The following is a 21,321-nucleotide window of genomic DNA, read 5'->3' as shown; positions in this document are numbered from 1 at the left end:
TTGTCACTGCTGAACACACTGGCACACTTTTTAGTGATCTTGTTGATTTTCGTGTGTAGTGTTAAACTGTTTAATGCTCTGCTATGTTACCCTATAATATTTGTAATAGTCTTATGAAACCAATGCCTACCATGTAATATGACCTCTTGGTGCTGTAAGACTGCAGACAGATTCTCTAATAACAAAGGGGTGACTTGATCTTAGTTGGGTTGCTGCAGTACTCTTAACAGGGCTGAGCCCTGGCAAGGTAAAAAAAAATGGACATTGAGCCATAGGCTGTGGAGTGTATGGAGCCTAGTCTGACCGTAGCAAGATTTTTTTAATAAAAATTTCTGTGCCACCCTGTCTGTCACAGGTCAAACCTACAACTAGGCCTGTGCGTAGTTTGCAGAGTTCTGCATAGCGGAACTGTGCAAATTGACCCAAAAACTCAGCCTCGCTACACTAAGTTCTGCAAGCGGCAGAGTGAGTTAGGTCACAGCATTCGCGCTGATTTTTGGTGCCGGGTGTTTGACCCACGCTGGAAAATCAATGCAAACGGCACCATGCACAGTGTAGGGGGGCGCTGCTTCTTTCTGCAGCTCGAGTAGATCTTCTACTCTAGCAGCAGCTTCCTCAACGTAAACGGAAGGTTTCTCAGTGCGAGCGGTAGCGCCCATCCGCGACTGCCCGTGTTGAGAAATCTCAAACATGTGACTTTATTTCTACATTGGGCATGTCATTAGTTATATAGGCCGCCCACCTTGTGGTGGTTTCTAAGATACGCTACTTAAGCCACACCCATTGCAGCTCCTGCCCTCCTTTTTCATCCCTCTTTCAGCACTGGGCTAGAACGTTGCAAAGTATCCGCAGGCACTTTATCAGTTACCCATGAAGTACCAAGGCACATGCCTCTGGCACACCCCAGTAAGAATTTCTGGAGGCCAGCTGCAAATGGATTTTACTGGATGTACCTGTGGCAACTGTGATCTGTTAATTGGGCTATATATAATCAACAAAACAAAGCAAGTGGAATTCTACTTGGGTAGAGAAAAATACTTACTGATACCCAAAGAGCCCAAAACACACCAGTAACCACTTAAAAGATTCAATTGGGTTGTAAAGGCATTTTCTCCATAACAGTTCAGTAGATGTCAAAACCCCAAATGTCAGCAAGGAATGTAGTATAAACCATTTGTAACTGGTCAACTGGAACTTCTACCAGAGTATTCTCGGTTTATTGTACCCATCCTTCACATTCTAAGTTCTTCGGGAGAAGGCAATAAAATGAAAGTTCTTTCAGAACTTTAGGATTGATGAATTTACAGGCAAACTCTAGGCGATTAGGTGGCAAAGGGTAGTCCCGGATTTATATGAGGTCAATTTATATATTGCTGGGCAAAGGAAAGTCTCATTTGAGTCATTCTGTGTCATACTCCTGCTTGACAATGCGATCCAAAGAACAAATCCCCGGATGTGGATGAAATAAAAGCATAATTGAGGTACATCAATTCACACCTATTATTTAAGGGGTTTAAGAAAATTTAGTTTGTACTCTGCTTTACCTAAATAGATAATTGTAACTTTTACCATTATTAATCTGAGCCTATGCTAGATATGAACTCAAGACTGCAGGCTAGTAAAATGTAACTCTGAGTTACTGCGTTGAACTGTCCAGTATTCTTTTTTTTTTTTTTTAAGAACCTTTACTGTCACTTCAAGTAAATACAAGCATGGGCCTACAACCACCCCGGCCGGCCGCTAGTCAAGTCGTAAGTACAGCAAATCAATGTAAAAAAATACAGCAGCCCGAAAATCGGGGTCGAATAAGTGTCCAGGATATAACTTGTATTCAAGCGTACTGTGCAAGATTCAGGATTCGATAAGGTTCATTTTACAATAAAGAAAAACTCAGAATCAATGCCATACTGTCATACATGGCCCTACAATAGCAAGCACGAAGCAAGAAATACGCAAATAGTGCAAATACGTTTGAAGTATTGGGGGTAAGGCATACGAGTCAGGATAAATGTAAAAACAAACACGTTTCGTAGCAAAGCTGCACCCCACCCCTCAAAACGAAACATACTGTAGGAAACACGAAAAACGACGACATCAAAAAGGAAGAAAGACAAAGGGCCATAGAAACAAAGAAAGGACAAATTAACAAACCCCATCCCCCTACCCCCCACCCTGCATCCCTGCAGAAGGCTACGGCCTATCCCCCCCCAGCAGCGTGCCTGTCGCCCTAAATAAGAGACCCGAAATATAGAAAAAGAGAAAAAGAGGAAAAATGTGGGGAAGGGCCATCGATCTGGCCACCCGGCCCCCCCCCCACCACCGCGCACAGTAAACATCCTAAAAGCAGATCAGAATAGCCATGGAAAACATTAATCACCGATAGCACAATCAATAACATCCCCGCCGAGTGTCCCCCAAATCACCGTCAGCCAACAATAAGTTCCACTATGTCCTAGACGGTCTCACCCCTGGCCTTTTCTATCAGTAGTACCAACATACGTCCACTGAACAATCGGCATACAGAGCAGCGTGGAGGGTCCAAGTAATCCGGTCGGACCGGGCAGCGTTGTTACTCCATGGGACTTCAGCCACCAAAACCCAGCCGAATATGTATGGCGGAAATCCGTCTGTGTCAGTATCGACCCCAAAAACATCCTCCAGTCCGAACACAGTCCCACCAGCAAGGGAAAGAGAGTCACACCATCCGGTAATCGCTGAAACGCCGCCGGGGCAGCCCATACCATAGATCGACGTTGTTTCCCCAGCCGCCGAACAGATAAGTGCCCCGACGAGTCACTCACATGTACAACAGATCTGTCCAAAGCGATCTCATGAACCGGGTCTTCCAGCGTCTCCACGAACATAGGCGTCGCTGGAGCACTCATCACTGACGCAGAGGCGGGCACATCGGCGCTTCCTTGAGATCGAACTATGCCCGTGTGGAACGGTGGGACAACAATGGCGGCCATCCTTCTTCCCAGATCCCGGGCGTCCCGGATCAGGTCGTATGCAGGGTTGTTAGCGCAGCCAGTAGATCTCTGGACGTGAGCTCTGTCTCGTGTCGCCAGACCCCAGGACTCTCCCGCACAGCAGCTTCTCTGCCTGGATGTGGTCTGCGTAAGAGGGTGCCATCCGCCATCTTAGCTGATGCGGCCTCGTCCTTCTCCACCTCACCTCGGGACCGGGCCCCACACCAGGGCGCAACAGGATTCACCACGAGGACCCCGAAAGTCGAGGCGGGCTTCCCAGCGAAGGGCCACCAAAAGGCTAAACAAATTCTCCGCCGCTCCCTGGGAGCCGCCCGCCGATTCCGGGAGAAGACATTGGTCATGCCCGGACACAGCACCGGAAAGGGGGCCAAGTATCGCGCACTCCCCTCGACCCTGCTTTACCGCACATCCCACAAGGCACTCCGCTAGATGGACTGGGCCGGCACCGTCGGTATCGGCCCATCAGATCTCCGGTGCCCTCCGGCCGACTCCTCACCACCACCAGAGGCCGCTGTTGTCGCAGTCGCGGCCGGCTACTCGCCTCACTCGACACCCCGGTCCCAGCTCCGTGAAGGCCGCAAAACAGTCGGGGACATTTCCACGGGTCTGCCGCACGTAAAAGCCTCAGGAGCAAACGGTCAGTGAAAGTTGTCCTTCGCCTACTTAAATATGCCGTTACGGCTCAGGATAGTTGCCAGGATGTATGCGCGGTGTGAGAAGGCTCGCGGAGCCGAGCGTCTACGCAGCCATCTCGGTCGCCAGCTTGGCTCCTCCCCCTGTCCAGTATTCTTATATAGCGTCACAGAGACTCTACTGCACACCCAGGTACTGCGACAAACTTGGCCTGACATTACAAAATTCTTACCACTCGACGGAAAGAGTTAAATGCTTGAACTCGGCTTGCAATTGATATTGGCACCACATGGAAATCAAAGATTAAAGATTAAAGCAAAATCTGGTAGTTAACTGCATCAGTCTTTTTAGGCTGTAATAGTTCAAGTTTATGCTGCGCAAAATCATTGATTGTCTTAGAAGAGAAGGCTAACAGTGGTTAAAGAGGGTAGTGTGGTCACAATTTAAGTTGCAGAAGATTTGTCCAAATAGAGGAATTTTAACTTTAAGGACAATGAACTTGCAAAGACATTTGAATAAAATGTTGACTTTCAGTTTGGTAAGTGTCACTCGTACTATTGGTTGAAGAGTGATGCATAACCATGGGTTCCATACTCCATGGCAAGGTTGCCCAACATTCATCCAGGCGGGTACAAAAGCCATTTCCTTTTTTATACAGCGCTGAATTTGAAAATGGCTCTTATTTAAAAAACTATTTGTACATTTCTCTCATGTGGATATCCTGATAAGCTGGAATGTCAAAGCCCCTTGTGGACTAACGTTAGTCATTCCTGCTTAAAGAAGCCAACCCTCTGAAGCTCCAAACAGATGCATTAATACATTTGTTAATGCCATCAGCCTACCTTGCTTGTCTCCTGTCAGCACCCATACTTTGATGTTCCCTTGCTTCAGCAGTTGGATGGTCTCTGGCACCCCGTCTTGTAACTTGTCCTCAATTGCAGTAGCACCTAGCAACTTGAAGAACAAAACATTGTATCTATTGTTAGAAAACAGGAGGCAGTAAATTCAAAAGACAGGACACCTCTTCATTGTCTACATCTCTTGTATTGAGAGGTCTGAATATTGATGCGCAGAGTGAGTGGGCACTGTGTTGGAATGAGTGAAAATGGAATAATCACAGGACATCACAGCAAGCAAATATACCAAAACAAGGCTCTAGTAGTCAAGTGTCAAAGGTCTGTGTAGAAACAGTGGGAAAACATATATAGTCTGAAAGTATTAACTACAGGAAAATAGTAATTCCAAAGATCAATCATGCCATGCCTATTGACTGAAATGCATTTAATAATTTAATCCAAACAGTGTCTATGCCTGCACTTTGTTCAACAGTTTCTAGAATTTGAAATTGTACCTGCCTGATATTATGCTTATTTTCTGATCAGTATACAGCCACACTTGAATTTTTGTTGACATCACGAATATTGCTCTTATGGTCGGTTATGCGGGTTTTGATTTTTCTCTCTTTTTTGCCAAGATAAAGTAACCCACACGGGCACTTGATGACAGACGCAATTCTTGCTGTCACAACTTTCAATGTGTTTCAATGGAATTTGCTTTTGGGATGTGTGACCGTATTCCCTGTGATTATGCTGTTGCAGTGCGCGTAATTTCTGAATTTCACGGTGCTGCAGTAACCACCTGTAGGTTTTCTTTCTTTTCAAGATGATTTCTTTAATGTTCTGTAAGCATTGGAAGACGAACAAAGGCCGTTTACAGAATTTCCCATCGTCGGTTGCTGATCTTTTCCATCCTTCAAGGGGCATAGGTTTAGGTGCATCAGAAGACGTACTGTAATTAGGATGGGTCTTTCAAGCAGTGTTTTTTTACTTGGACCCTCCCTGCAAGGCATTGTAGACCTGGGAAGGAACATTTTTTATCCTCGCACAAGTGGAGAAAACTCCTTGTTCATCAGAACTATATTTAAAATTCAGAAGCAACATTTGTTTGTTTGCTTATGATTTAAAAGAATACTGACAAGCCATTGTGGCATATGTGGCTGGCCGGTATTAAACTTTTCCAAAAGTGCTCTGCCATGTTGGTGGAAACATTTTTGGGCGAAATGTTGCGTACCATGGCAACAGGATCTCTAAATTCAGTGTTTAGTTGTGCACCAGGTGGGTAGATGGATGTTCTCCACAGCACCAGTAGGCTAGCAGGCCACTTTCTGAACTATAAATGACCCCATAAAATGTAGAAAACATATATCAGTTGATACAATGCATGTCGTTTAAAATGCATGCCTTTTCTAAAGATTTTAACAACACTTCATGCATTGTAACTGATTATACAGTGCAGCCCAATGCTAATCAGATTTTCAGTAGTAAGAGTAGGATTGTTTTATTGTCATAACTTTGGCGTCATTTGACGAATCTTCACAAAACGTTCCAAAATAAACATTCACCTAACACGACTCCTTCATGAAAAGTTTCGGGTTGATCCATCAAGTGGGGGCTAACAAAAAGGAGTGGGTCCCTAAATAACTTTTCCATAGGGAATTTTAGACATAAATATAGAATGATACCAAATTTGCAGAAAGTTGGTTAAGCAGGTTTTTTAAAGTTAAAAATATAGAGATATCTGGACGTTTGGTGCCGTGGCACTCCCACGGCAGTCTTGCAGTGTACCAAAGTTACAAAATAGATGATTAGACTTGAGGCCTCTTTTCCCTTTCTGCTGTCTCGGTACCTCTGGACCCAGCAGATGTGGTACCAAGGAATCAAATTAGCTAGCTGCAACTTGAAGAGAAATGGTGCGGCCACCTATACAAGACATGTGGACTTAGTATGGGTATACCACCCCCTTGCCTTTATGGCAACCCAAAATAAAAAAAATAAATGTGCTGCTTCAGTCCCATGGTACTCGTCTGAGATCCTTTGAACGCTCCCACGCGAGTCCTCCAGAAACCAGCAAGGACCCTCTCCCCCATGTGGTTTGAAACATTTCTTTTAAAAAGGGAAATTTTGCAGTGGAGGTTCATGGCAGGTTGGCTGCCTGTGAGAGGTTCAATGCGAGAGGTTGAGGACACTGAAATTCAATGGCCATACGTAAGTGACATGAGTATATTACATCAATGATGACATTTGAAATCTATAGTGGTGCAAGTTATATTTAAGTGAATTAAATATAACTGATGAATTTGAGTGGTGTTTTGGTATTCAAAGCTAGTGTATTTTTTATTATTAGAAGATCTAAGTATAACCCCACCTCAACCTTTGCTTTTTTCAATGCATTTTTAAGTTTTGTTTAATGTAAGTACAAATCTTACTATCTTTACCTTGGTTGCTTTTAGTGAATACATATGTGTGTGTGTGTGTGTGTGTGTGTGTGTGTGTGTGTGTACATAAACGTACTCACCTCTCCCTGAACCCTACAAATACTTACTTCCTTTACCTCTAACCACACATGACCACATAATACCCTATCCCTTAACCCCTTTTTTAAGTGAAGTAAAAAGTATGTATTTAAAAAGAAAAGACCTACATTGTAAAACATTTAAAAAGGGTCCTCATTGTACTTACCTGCAGTGTAAAGACTCGTCTTGTAACGTTCATTGTGGTAAACACCAAGTTGTACATGTTATATACTGTAGAAAACACTGCAGATTTCTAAACTTTGGTGGAATGGATTTCTGTACCTGTAAGCCTCCCTCAATCTCTTCATAGATAGCATCAAGCTGCTCAGCGCGGTTTTGTAATGAGACGCTGGCTTCATGGTGCTTCTTTTTCCATTCATTGTACACAGACTCTTCGACTTCTTTGCAGGCCACACACAAGGTCCGTAGTGTCTCCGTTGCAAACATCTGAAGAAGGAAGTTGGTAGCATGTTAATACCATGTGTTATCTACTATGGCAACACCAAATACTGGAATGCAAGTTTTGAAATTTCGATATGAAACATTGCAAAGAAAGCGAATAGCACTTAGTTCTCCTCATAATGGTCAACACTCATAGATCTCATAAGATCACATAAGAAGATAGATGAAGCCCACAGGCATCATAGTCTTACCTCAGAAAGATATATACATAGTTATGCAGCGCACTGGAGTATACTCCTTTTGACACCTTTAGAATTGACCACAATGTGTCATAAAGTTAAGGAGTCAGGTGTGGTACAATTACCAAGGGGGCAGACAACAAGAGCATTGGTGAGACAAAGGCATAGCAGTATCTACAAGGGAGAGGAAGTACAGTTCTCCAGTATTAGGGGTGTCTTTCATAGATTCACATGCTTGAATATTCCCCGTCGTCGAAGTGGGAGTCCCACGGTACATAAAATAGTAGTAAAAGATATATATATATATATATATACATATAGAAAAATATATAATTATACATATACATATAAAATGTAATACATATAAAATATAGAAATAAAGTTAAAAGTACCATAGAACTAAAAAGGCCCATAGAAGCCTTAAAGGGAGAATTCACTTTAGTAACATATCAGAGTCATTATAATAGTCCACATTCCAGCCAATCAGGCAGCAGCACCCTCTAGAACCTTCTCCTCAGAAGCTCAGGCCCTCAGATTTTCTACCGCACGTCGTGTAAAGGGAGTCTCCCTGAGCTCTGCTCAGTTTTTCTACTTTTCTTGCTTACTTCAACTCTTAAGATGTCTTCAACTAAAAAATCTTTATTCAGACCATGTTCTTCTTGTGGAAAGCTTCGCCTTTTTCATGAAGATCCTCACAGTAAGTGCATTTAGTGCCTTTACCCGGATCATGAGGTAAGGAACTGCAAGTTCTGCAGGTCTTTCTCTTCAAAGACTTTGAAAGACAGAGAGGCCCATCTCCTTCTGTGGCTACAGAAGTTGAAGACTTCAGAAAATCCAGCTTCTGATATGGAGAGCGTGTCTTCATTCCATTCTAGGCCTCTCTTAAGTGTGGGTCAGAGACAGAGATGCCTTCTCATTTTCTGAAGAGAAACAAGCTCGTCGACGTCTCTAAAAATGTCTCCCCATGAGATCTGCCAGCCTCTACGCCTATGGGACCTGGTTCTCTGGCGTCGCAGTCCCAAGCTGTGCCCTCGTCATCAAAAACGAGCGCCGGCTCGTCGACGGGCTCGTCGACGGACGCGATCTGTCGACGCTGTACCGACCATGATGACGACATGTTCAATGTCAACAAAGACTACGACGACGACGTCTACCTCGTCGACGACGCTTCAAGAGGTGAGACCGATCTCCTCCATTGTTAAAATCTTGTCGACGACCATCAAACCTGTCTCGTCGACGGCTCTGACTAAAAAGCATTCATTGACGAAGACTTCGTCGACGCGTTCCAAGTCGACGACGGTCCCATCTTCGTCAACGACAACATCGTCGTCGACGGTGACCAGCCCGTCGACAGCGACATCCTCGTCGACGGTGCCGTCTTTGCCGACGATACCTCCTTCGTCGACGACTGCCTCATCGACGGCGAAACTAATGACGACGGCATCCTCTTCGTCGACGACGCCGTCGACGGCGCGAAAATCTACCTCGACGAAAGATAAGGGGAAAACATTGTCACCGTCCATGGCTCCAAAACCTTCGTCAGCGGGTCTCGCTTTGACAATACCATCTACGATCACCTCGTCGACGGGATCGTTGATGACGCACCATTCACTTGCTTCTGCAACTACTTTCACGGTGGTAACAGCTTCAGTGGTCAAACGTCCGGCTCCACTACACTTGAGTCCTATTACCAGTGGTGCTAGTCTTCCAGCACAGCTATTTGAAGAGAACTCCAATGATGGTTCTTATGTGAATGACGTTTTTCGTCCTGCGTCCAGTCCCTCTGAACTCAATATAAAGTGCCAAGAAGATGAGGATGACGATGAGGATGAGGGGAGTGCTCTCTTTCCCGTTCAAGTCGATCAGTTTGATGCACCTCAGACGGAACCAATGACTCAAATACCGTTCTCCTTGGTGTCCAATCTGCAACATATGCTGGACGATTATAATCGCAGATTCCCTCCATCTGCGCCCACTTCACCTACTGCTCATCCTTCGGCGCCAGCTCCAGTACCTGCTGTAACGCCGAGATCACCGGTTCGTCCACAGCCGGATACAGATAATAATGAGAATGTGCATCAGGACACAGATCAAGATGACGATGATGTCCTCGCGGATTGGGATAATTATCGGGCTCAAACGCCGTCTACGCCACCGACTTCGCCCTTCGCTTCCCCGCCAGTGGACATCGGAAGTTTCCACAGTCTAATGGTACGTGCTGCCAAGCGTTTCCATTTAACCCTGGAGGTGCAACAACAAGATTGCTTCCTCTATGATTTCAAAGACCAGCCTCTAAAGCAGACCAATACCATACCAAATATTGATTTTATTTGGCAAGAGGGTCTTAAACTTATGGAGCGGCCAAATTCCATCCCGGCTGTACTGCCACGTCTTGACAAGAAATACAAGGCACCTGCAGACTCACCAACATGCCTTGTTTCTCATCCTAAGGCGGACTCAGTCATCACGCAGGCGGCCCAGAAACAGTCGCGTAATCCTGCCACTCCGCTAACTTCTCCTCCGGACCAGGAAGGGCACCGATTAGACTCTATCGGCAGCCGCGGCCCGTGGAGGGAGTAACGGTGGGGCAGGAAGGCGGGGACCGGGAGGGGCAGGGTGGAGGGTGCTAAAAACCGGCATATGGATAATTGCAGGTAAGTAAACAATTTAATTAGGAATACGAATTTCGTAGTGCGCACTGCACCGTATTTTGCGATGCAGGGCGCGCTACAAAATTCGTTTTAATAATTAAATTGTTTACTTACCTGCAATTATCCATATGCGGGTGTTTAGCACCCTCCACCCTGCCCCTGCCCCTCTCCGCCTTCTGCCCCACCGTTACTCCCTCCACAGGCCGCGGCTGTCTATCCGAAAGAAATTCACCACCATGGCTGCCACGACGGTCAGAGTGGCCAACTCCCTGGCCATCCTTGGAAGATATGACCGTCAAATGTGGTCCAAAATTGCAGCTTGGTTACCCAGCTTCCAGATTCCATCCGAGTCGCGGCCCAGACAATTGTCCAAGAAGGAGAGAAGATCTCTTCGGAGATTATTGATTGTGCTGTTGACATTTCTTGAACAGGATTCAGGCAACTTGCTGGAGCTGCTGTTTTAAGACGCCAAGGCTGGCTCAAATCTACAGCTTTTCGCCCTGAAGTACAGGCGAGAGTTCTTGACTTGCCATACGATGGTGATTCCCTTTTTGGCAAGCATGTCGACGATGCCCTGGAATCCATCAAAAAAGACACGGACACTGCTCGTGCCTTAGGAACCCTCCAATACAGGAAGCGGCATTTTCGGGGAGCACGTGGCAGAGGCAACTCTTCAAATTTTCATGGCTCCTCCCAGTATCGTTCCTATGGCGACAACAAGCAGAGATACAATTACCAGTCTCAAAATCGTCAATCCGATTCAAGACCTTATCGGAGAAAAAACAACTACAGAGGCGGTGCCACCTCTGAAAAGCAGTGACTTCCCCAGGATACAGTGTTCTCCGACTCTGAAAATTGGAGGTCGAATCGCTCAAAAATTCTACAATTGGTCACATATCACTTCAGATCGTTGGGTCCTAGATGTCATCTTAAAGGGACACGTTCTCGAATTTACAAAATTTCCCCCCACCCGCCACCCCTCTGGCCCGCCCCCAGCTCATCTAAAAGAACTGTTGGCTCAAGTCAAGATCATGATACAAAAAGGGGCTGTTGAAGTGGTTCCTCGAGTTCAACAGGGCAAGGGCTTTTATTCCCACTTCTTTTTAATCAAGAAAAAGTCGGGAGAGTAACTCCCCATTCTGGATTTATGAGCTCTCAACAAGTTCATCAAATCACAAACATTTCGGATGTTAACCTTACTGGAAATTTTACAGTACCTCAATCCCGGGGAGTTCCTCTCCACTATCGACCTCCAAGATGCATATTTTCATGTGCCAATACATCACAAACACAGAAAATATCTTCGCTTCACTGTCGGAACGAAGCACTTCCAGTTCAAAGTGTTGCCATTCGGCCTTCGTTCGGCACAGAGAGATTTTACAAAGGTCATGGCTCCGGTCGCAGCTTTCCTTCGCCTGCAGGGCATTCAATTTTACCCTCATTTGGACGATTGTCTGATAAAGGCTCAGACATATCAAGCAGCAAGGCAACACACTCAGACTTGCCTGTCACTTTTTCACACCTTGGGCCTTTCTATCAATCAGGAAAAGTCTCATCTTCGCCCATCACGACAGAGAATCTTTCTAGGAGCCTTGATCGATTCTCGTCTGGCACAGGTGTTTGTCTCACAGGAGCGACAAGTTCGCATACTCAAGATGGTCGCTTTTCTAAGATCAAAAAGGTCCGTTCAGTCCGGATGTTGAAATCTTTTTTGGGCATGGCCTCCTCTTGCGTCCATATGATTCCGCATTGCAGACTTCATATGAGAGTCATACAAGAGGAGTTGGACAAACAATGGAAGCAAGTCTCGGGGTTGTTCAACGACAAACTCTACCTGAACCCCCGCATTCAAACAGCAGTGGAATGGTGGGCTCACCTTCCAAACATCGCCGCCGGGCGGCCCTTCCAGGATACAGCTCCTACGCTTACCCTCACAACGGATGCATCCTTAGAGGGTTGGGGGGCACACCTCGACGGGATGTTAGTCAAGGGCAAATGGACTGCAGTTCAACGCACATGGCATATAAATCGCCTAGAACTCTTGGCCATCTTCCTCGCCCTAAAATCTTTCCGGAGGCTGATACAAGGCCAATCGCTGCTGGTGCGGACAGACAACACCACCAGCATGCATTATCTCAACAAACAGGGAGGTACGAAGTCTCTTCTGCTTTCCAAGCAGGCGCAAGAAATCTGGGAATGGGCGATTCACCATCAGGTCCACCTGACAGCAGTTCACGTGCCGGGTGTCTCCAACGCCCTTGCCGACTCTCTTAGCAGATCACTTGCAGACAATCACGAGTGGGAACTCCACCAACCAACTCTGGAGTACATCTTTCGTCAGTGGGGCCAACCACAGATGGATCTGTTTGCGACTCCGACCAACCGCAAATGCCTTCGCTTTGTAAATCGGCATCCCCACAGAGAGTCGAGCGGGAATGCGTTTTCGATCAAATTGGTTGAACGCATTCGTTTACGCTTTTCCTCCGCTCCCTCTAGTTCCGCGCATGTTGGACAGGATGAGGCTTCAACCCTGTCAGATCATACTGATTGCGCCCAGGTGGCCACGTCACCCATGGTTCACGGATCTCCTCCTATTTTCCCAGTGCGATCCGATTCTTCTTCGCCCTCTGCCTCACCTGCTCACCATGAACCAGGGACGGATTTGCCATCCGGATCCGGCATATCTCCAACTGCATGCTTGGAACCTGAGCACAATGAGTTCTCACGTTTGAATATTGCTCCGGAATGCAGGGAAGTGCTGGCTCATGCATGCGCTCCTTCCACGATTAAGACATATCAATTGAAATGAAAGCAGTTTTGTGTCTGGTGTCACAAGGAAGCCCTTGATCCGATGCACGCCAAGCCAGAGCAAATCCTGCCTTTTTTCCTATCTCTAGCGAAGTTAGGACTTTCACATTCCACTCTTAAAGTCTTTCTGGCAGCGATTTCTCGCTTTCGTCATGATGGTTCCACATCACTGTATTCCTCTCGAATCATCCGACAGTTCTTCAGGGGCCTCATTCGAATGTATCCGCCCATACGTCGTCCGCCGCCAGCTTGGCGCCTGAATCTGGTTTTATCTCAGCTCCTCCTACCTCCTTTTGAGCCCATCCATTCAGCGGACTTAAAATTCCTCATGTGGAAGGTTGCTCTCCTACTCGCGCTTACATCCTCCAGGAGAGTAAATGACATTCAAGCATTCACAATTCAACCTCCATTTCTTCAATTCTCCAAGGAAGCTGTTACTTTGCGTACAAATCAAAAATGTATCCCCAAGGTTCCTACGGATTTCCATCTTAATGAGCCTGTCATTCTCAAGACTTTCTTCCCAAATCCTCAGTCTCCTGCTGAGTGTTCTCTACATTCCTTGGATTTAAACCGTTGCCTGAAATTCAGCGCCCCGCTCCTTTTCGAAAATCAGACCAGCTCTTCGTGGCCTATGGCAGAATGTGCAAAGGACAACCAGTCACTAAACCATCCATTACTAGATGGATTTCTTCTGCCATCTCCTTCTGCCATCAACGGGCTGGAAAGCCTCTTTCTGCTCCGGTCCGAGCACACTCGACAAGGGCTGTGGCATCATCTACCGCCCTCTTTGCTGGAGTGCCTCTGCGCCAGATCTGCAGAGCTGCAAAGTGGTCGAGCAGACACACGTTTACGAGGCACTACTGTCTGGATTCAGCGGACGCTGCAGATGCTGCTGTGGGACAGGCAGTGCTACGAAATCTTTTCAACTAAAGTGAGCCTCTGTTGCTTCCCGCCTCCTGTCATAAAAGGTTTTGCTATATGTCTAAATGTATGCTATGTTCATATGTGCACTAACTTTACTTACTTTGGTTTTCACTGCCTTTTATGACTTATGTATTGGTTTACTGCTTTCTATTCTTATTCAAGCATGTGAATCTATGAAAGACACCCCTAATACTGGAGAAGAACATTAGTTACTTATCTGTAAACCGTGGTTCTCCAGTATTGGTGTCTTTCATAGATTCACATGCGACCCACCCTTCCTCCCCTCAGAGGATCTCTCCTCCTCATGCACTATGGCTCACTTTGGTGCACAAAAATCTGAGGGCCTGAGCTTCTGAGGAGAAGGTTCTAGAGGGTGCTGCTGCCTGATTGGCTGGAATGTGGACTATTATAATGACTCTGATATGTGACGAAAGTGAATTCTCCCTTTAAGGCTTCTATGGGCCTTTTTAGTTCTATGGTACTTTTAACTTTATTTCTATATTTTATATGTATTACATTTTATATGTATATCTATAATTATATATTTTTCTATATGTATATATATCTTTTACAACTATTTTATGTACCGTGGGACTCCCACTTCGACGACTGGGAATATTCAAGCATGTGAATCTATGAAAGACACCAATACTGGAGAACCACAGTTTACAGGTAAGTAACTAATGTTCATATGTATGTCCCCTTCTTGATTCTTCTAATTTAGTATTGTTTCTTGATTTTAATAGGTTTGCTAACTCAATTTGATCGTATGTAACCACCACACTCAACAGTTATCCCTGGTGGGGATCTCTAAATTCTCATGAAGTACAGAATACTTGAATGAACATAAACATTTACATACATCCAGTGCCTTCTCTGTGATGTCATCATTACTGCAATCAGGGTGTAGACGTTCAAGAATAACGTTATCCGCCCCCTTGGTGTATAGCTTAATCTTCCCTTCAGGTTCTCGTACTGTTGGTGAAAGTAGATGGTAGCTTTTTAGTGGTGTGCAAAATACAGGGGCTTGTACAGTACTTCACTCTTACATTATATATAATTACTTCATTATTACATTTGTTTTCACATGTAAAATGTATGCAGTCAATGAAGATAATTCTTCTGAAGGTTCATGTAATTTTATATTTCTGATCTGAAACTCAATTTACATATCCATCAGGACCAGATCAACCCTGCTCTTAACCCCTTCCATGCTCATGACGGAACGGTTCCGTCATGAGCTACGGTTGAGCTGTGCTCATGACGGAACCGTTCCGTCATGACCACGCCCGTTTCTATTAGGGCCCAGCACCGGAGGGGGAAACGCGGTCACACTGAAAAGGTTAATCTAGGAAATTATTGAACATGACCCCTTTAAAGAACTTTACTTCATGGCACTGTACCAGTCCACTGAATCTTTCAGACTCCAGCTTCCAATCATTAGTTGACTATATCTTTACCTTTCACCCTGTACAGCACAATGCTGGCTTTTAGCAAGGTTTGTGCCGTACAAATAACACACACACACATACATAAATAAGACATACATACATCAATACATACATACATACCTGTATGACCAACTTCAGTCTCATATGGAGCGGTCTGTAGCTGACCGAGAGGTGTAACGTCTGATTTATGCATTGTACTCCATCCCAATACTCTTTAACATTCCAGTGTTCACATAAAAGGGTAGTGTTTATTGATGATGCAAATATTCTATAGTTTTCCTGGTGAAGACCGAACATATACCTTATGCGGTCCCATTGTTGACCAAACTCCTGCACTGGTTTGAATGTGCGGCAATGCACATTCCTAGTTGCTCTACCATTGTAGCTCTGCTTGGAGTTCACATCTGATTCAACCACACCAATTTCACGTTTTTTAGCAATGTGCTATTTCTGTTGCAAGACTAATTAGATGTATTGGCATAATTCCTACAGTATATCATTAATTTAAATTAATGTTGATCGGACACATTTTTTAATAGTCAAATAAACGTTTTAAATGTTACCTATATTTTACCAATGAAATACAGATCTTTGCATGGTAAAGAAAAGGGGACATTAAAAAAGGCAATTCAATTGAAAATAAATCTACATATTTTTATGATAAATATTACTGTATATTCATTTTAAATACAGAACTAAAGGAAAATGCTGCAGCACTACTAACCTAATTTTGAATTAAAAATGTAATTTATGAAAATGTAATGAATTCAATTAAAAATATTTTTCTGAAGTTTAAAGTAAAAAAAAACTAAAGTAAAATCGATGTATAGAATTCATTAAAATTAATTTCATTATATGTTAATAACATGTATTGTTAAATATTTTTTTAATGTAATTGTACTAAAATATTGCATTATTAAATGGAAATTATGTACTATTTTCATAAAATATTTTTAACATTAATTATATTTATTCATATTTTAAAATGGTTCAAATATTTAATTTAATTAATATTATTTCCTATGGGGTTTTATTTTAGATTCCTAATTTTATTATTTTCTATGGGTGGGGGTTGCGTTATCAGCGGTTGGCCATGTGTGGTACTGGACTTACTAATGTTTTTTTAGTAGTAACTCTCGTAAATTGGGCTCTGCTCCCTTTTTAAGGGGCTGGAGAGGTGTAAGTCTATACTTTTAAATAACTTTACACTTGGATTTTGTGAATAGCTAAAAATTGTAAAGTTACTCAAAAGTGAAGGAGTAAATTACATGTGTAGATTTACTTCCAAGTGTAATTTACTTTTGTGAACAGCCCTGATGCAGTGCTTCTGTACATGTGGTGCTCTGCTTTACTGTTATCGCTTGCAGCACTGTTGTAACCAGTGTGATTCTTACTCAGATCAATGGGACTCATATATCCAAACTCGATAGGAACGAGGGTTGATTAGACCTGTTAGGATTAAAAACTATGTACTTCACATATAGCTCTACTTAATGTATTAGTTCAACGGGTCATCTGACTAGAAACACTTGCCTTGAGGCTTAATAGATGAGGAAATTTCATCTAGTTCACCTTTTCTCTTTTTAGCTACACTAACCATTTAAGTTGGTGCCTAGTGTCAGAGATCCTCCTGGTTCATTTTAGTGTTTCTGGCCATAATGGTTTCCATCCGCTATTTGAAAGACCTACCTCAAGAATGCTATTGAAACAATAATAACATTTCTCCTCATCCCCAAATAAACCCCAAAAGCTGAACATAATGTTGGAACAAATTAGTTTTTTACTGTCCTCTTGTCAACATGTCTGATCAAAAAACTATGAGACCGATTTCGAGTCTGCCGCCAGGCTCGCAGTGGCGCAGCGGTGGCTGTCCTGCGGGTGCCGTATTACGAGGCAGCTTTTTGGACCATCCACCGCAGCATTAACTGTGCCAGGGGACCACTGTTCCCTAGTGGTGGCGCAGCGGACAGTGCTAGTCAATATGCAAGGCTGGAACACTGCGGTCCGCCAAGCATATTTCGAGTTTCTACACTGCCAGCCTTTTCATGGCGGGCTCACTGATATGAAAAGACTGGCGGTGGGGAAACAAAGCCCCCTCCACTATGGGGATGCATTCAGGGGGCACAACATGTACCCCCCTATTTGCATGCACCCCAAGTTTAGCACGGCATGGTCTTCACAGCCCATGCTGTGCTGGAACTCTTTTTGCATTCCCATTGCAGTGCTCGTTTCCAGGGCACCACCCGGCGAACGGCATAAGAAAAGCCCACCAACCACAAGTTGTACTCGTAATCTGGCGGGCGGTCTCTGCACAGCTTTTGCGGTGCTGTGCTGGCGCAGCACCGCCAAAGTGATAATCAGGCCCTTAGCTATCATTCATGTGAAAGAGATCCGATGAAGGAAGTTTGCTTTTATAGAGATGAGCTTATAACAATTAATTTTTCCAAATGAATATAACTTTGCCAGACCTGCCTCATATTGTGTCAACTGCTGCATAATTTGCAGATTTTAACTTTTTTTTTTAACTCAACTGATCAAAAGTTTCACACCTCCTTAGCCACTTTACGTAAGTAAATTAGCAGCCTTCACCTGTTGTTTATTGTAATTATCCATTTACAGATGTGACTATGTTGCCCAGATTGTGTAAACACCCCCATTACAGTAACTAGGGCAGAGCTGTTTTGCCTGCAGTAGGAACAGAAACCTAAAATAGTCTAACGGGGCCGGGTGGCGGAATGATTCCATCTTTGTCATTTTTGCCATTAATTTAAATTAATGTTCATATCAAAAACACTATTCACGAAGTTGCAGTTCTTTCGAGTTGACCCTGAGACCTTAAAACAACCAAAAATGTGTTGCAGATGCACGTAAATAAAAAGGCATATGTTGTGTATAAAGTGCTACACTGTTCTGCAAAGCGGTATTCCAATGGACAGATGTGATGTACTATCTGATGGTTAAGAATTATTTCTTTCTGTGCATCTCCAGGTAGATGATGACGAGAACTGAGTCACCGCCTTAGTTCTCCATGTATCGCTGATGTCTATAGGACAAATACATACGTCCCACCTCTTGTCCACCAGAGGGCAGCCTATGACCTCATTGTACCACCAGCTGCAGAGTTGAAGCAGAAAAGCACATGGAAAGCAATGCAAACTTATTGGGCATCGAACACATTACAGATTATTTCGGTGGCCTAGGATAGGAGTGGATTTTAAACTGTGACTGAGCGGTAGGAAAGGTACACCCCCAAGGGATGATTATGCCTTGATTTTTGTGTGAAATACCTCAAAAGGCTATCGTGGAATGACCCCGGTGTGGATATCCGTGGAAAAATCACTTCTCCAAGGCCTAGACCCCTCCTCTCTTTTGACCATTAAAATTCAACCCAACCTAAGCTCAGGCCCCATCTTTAAAAATACCAAGTTGGCCTTGCTCCAAGTGAGCAAACACCTACCACACCAATTTCGGAAATCAAGGTGGGAATCGCTTTGGCAGAACAACACTTTAACATATAAAGGGAAACCTCTCCACTATGACACATGGATATCCAAGGGGATACACTTCCCACACCAACTCTAGGAGGGTTCATCACCGCTCCCCTTTAGTGCACTATCCAATAGATTTCAGCTCCAACCCATGGAATTCTATAACTTTCTACACATCACTGTGGCAGTAGCAAAGGCAGACTTAACCGATCACACCCCCTCCCTCCCCAACTTCCTCAATACGCTCAATAGACTAGGCCATCAAGTTTCGAGAATCTACAAACTAATCCGCCCACAAAGCTCTGCCTTGAATGACTCCCTGAGACTGTTCTGGGAATCTCATTCGTTCACACCAACCTCAGAAGTGGAGTGGGCCAGAACTTGGGAATCCACCACACGTCACAAAACCAGCCCTACTTTGTCCCAAACTAAGTTCTGGCTTCTCCACAAAGCCTTCTGGACTCCTAGGAGGCTATTCCTACACAACATCAGGGACGACGACACTTGCTGGAACTGTAAGGAAGGTAGTGGAGATCTCGAACACCGTATTCTTAAATGTCCATGTGTTACCTCATACTGGGACAAAATCTTTGATTTCGTCAACAAAGTCCTACACGTCCAGCTGCAGAGAGAATTCTCAACCCTCGTGTTGGGATTTGCCAAAGCCACCTCACTCAACGATAATGACAAAGCCCTACTTGACCTACTTCTGACGGCGGCGATTAAGATCATACTAAATAACTGGAAGGACACAACAAAAGCCTCCTTTCCCCATTGGCTTAACTGGGTCTCCAATCTCAGGGGAGCCGACAATATAGCCCTATCCTCTACCCCTTGGCGCCCCCCAAATAGGAAACTATGGACCTCACTGGATGCATACTTTGACTTACACAAACCACCATGATTACATAATGCTACTACATTGTTATACATGGTCGTTAAACCATTCATATACCTTGTGTGCCCGCTTGTAGACCTATCTCCATATCAGTGAACTGTTGTAACGCTCCTAGACTTTATTTCTCTTTATTATTTCTCATATGTATTTCTGTATGTATAATTTATATGCACTTCACCTGCTCCTCGAGCTCGCCTCCACTATGAATTCTTGATTTCCTTCATGTATTATTTTTTTTTTTGTACTTATGATTGTTTTACATGCTGATCAAGTCTTAAACTCCCAATAAAAATTTGTGAATTTAAAAAAAGGCTATCGTGGAATGGTCAATGGGTTGGCTGTCGGGGTGAACATCTTTTTTCCACCTCAGTAAATGATGTTGCCACTTGTCAGCGCAGAACTCATTGAGGCCTGTTCACAAACTGCATTTTGTGGTATGTATGGTAGTACTATAATAGTGCTACTGACGTAATACAAAACACTGTTCACAAACCTATATGCAGAGGTTCCACCTCTCCTACTTTTTCTCTGCTGAGATCTCCTTCCCGACTGAGGAGTCCCCGAATACATAAGTATACATTTTAGTTTTAAATGTGAGAGTGACTTGGAGTCCCCATACGCGTAAGAAAAAGTTTTAGTTTTAAATGTGGGAGTGACTGGAAATTGGGGAATGCTTTGTATTGAAGGGGCATGATTATGGGGGATTCTGAAGGAGTTAATGGTGGGTCAGAGATGGGTTTAGTGATGAACGTGCACCTACCTGCAAAACAGTAAACCCGCTTCTCTTGACAAACTGAATTTCTAAAATTGTAGAAGATTCTAAATGTGCTCCTTCTCAGAGCGGGAGTAGGTCGAGCACCAAACATGGCCACGCACAGTACTGCAACACCCTTCCTTAGAAAATAATGGATATAGAGATTTAAATAAACCACGCAGGAAAAAATGTTAACTTAAATTAATTTATTTAAAATAGGTAAAAATGTATCTATTTTTAATTTAATGTTACAGAATTAAAGCATATTTTTATATTTTCACATATTTTAATAACCTGTTCCATATATATCTTACAAATATTGACAGTCCGCGTGCTGAAAACTTCAACCAGGAAGTTTTGGCAGCCATCTTGGGACTCAGCTTCTTAAAATAAAGAAAGGGGCATGGTGGGAATACCCTGACCCCCTAGGCCTCTTGCGGGACACCAGGGCAAAAATATATATATATATATATATATATATATATATATATATATATATATTCTCCCCAACACCTTCCAAGACAGGAAGGTAATTAGCCGCACACCGCGATGAAGCCTGCAACAATTTATTTGAAACGCAGCCTTGTCTTCCTAACATGTTTCGCTCGTGTCGTCGTGAGCTTTCTCAAAGGTTTCACACCGCTGTCGATCACAATTGGTATGGCGAGAAACTACATCACTTCTTTATTTGTTTCTTTTGTAGTGGGCGTTGTCTTTCCCTCGCTTTGCAT

The 21,321-nt window shown here is 44.0% G+C and overlaps 1 protein-coding gene across 1 annotated transcript in view; it reads right to left on the bottom strand.

Moving 5' to 3' along the window:
* Window positions 1-21,321, bottom strand: part of LOC144798879 (phospholipid-transporting ATPase IK-like) — a 441,858-nt gene that overhangs the window by 110,119 nt on the left and 310,418 nt on the right. Inside the window, exons 17-19 of the mRNA XM_078669971.1 lie at window positions 14,862-14,974; window positions 7,258-7,422; window positions 4,466-4,577 (exon numbers count right to left, since the gene is read on the bottom strand). Of these exons, the coding sequence (XP_078526097.1) occupies window positions 4,466-4,577; window positions 7,258-7,422; window positions 14,862-14,974 (390 nt within the window). The remainder of the gene's footprint in view (window positions 1-4,465; window positions 4,578-7,257; window positions 7,423-14,861; window positions 14,975-21,321) is intronic.

Source organism: Lissotriton helveticus, chromosome 12 (assembly GCF_964261635.1).
Source record: "Lissotriton helveticus chromosome 12, aLisHel1.1, whole genome shotgun sequence".
Lineage (NCBI taxonomy): Eukaryota > Metazoa > Chordata > Amphibia > Caudata > Salamandridae > Lissotriton > Lissotriton helveticus.
Note: the sequence above shows the minus strand (reverse complement) of the source record. Positions and strands in the feature narration are given on the sequence as shown.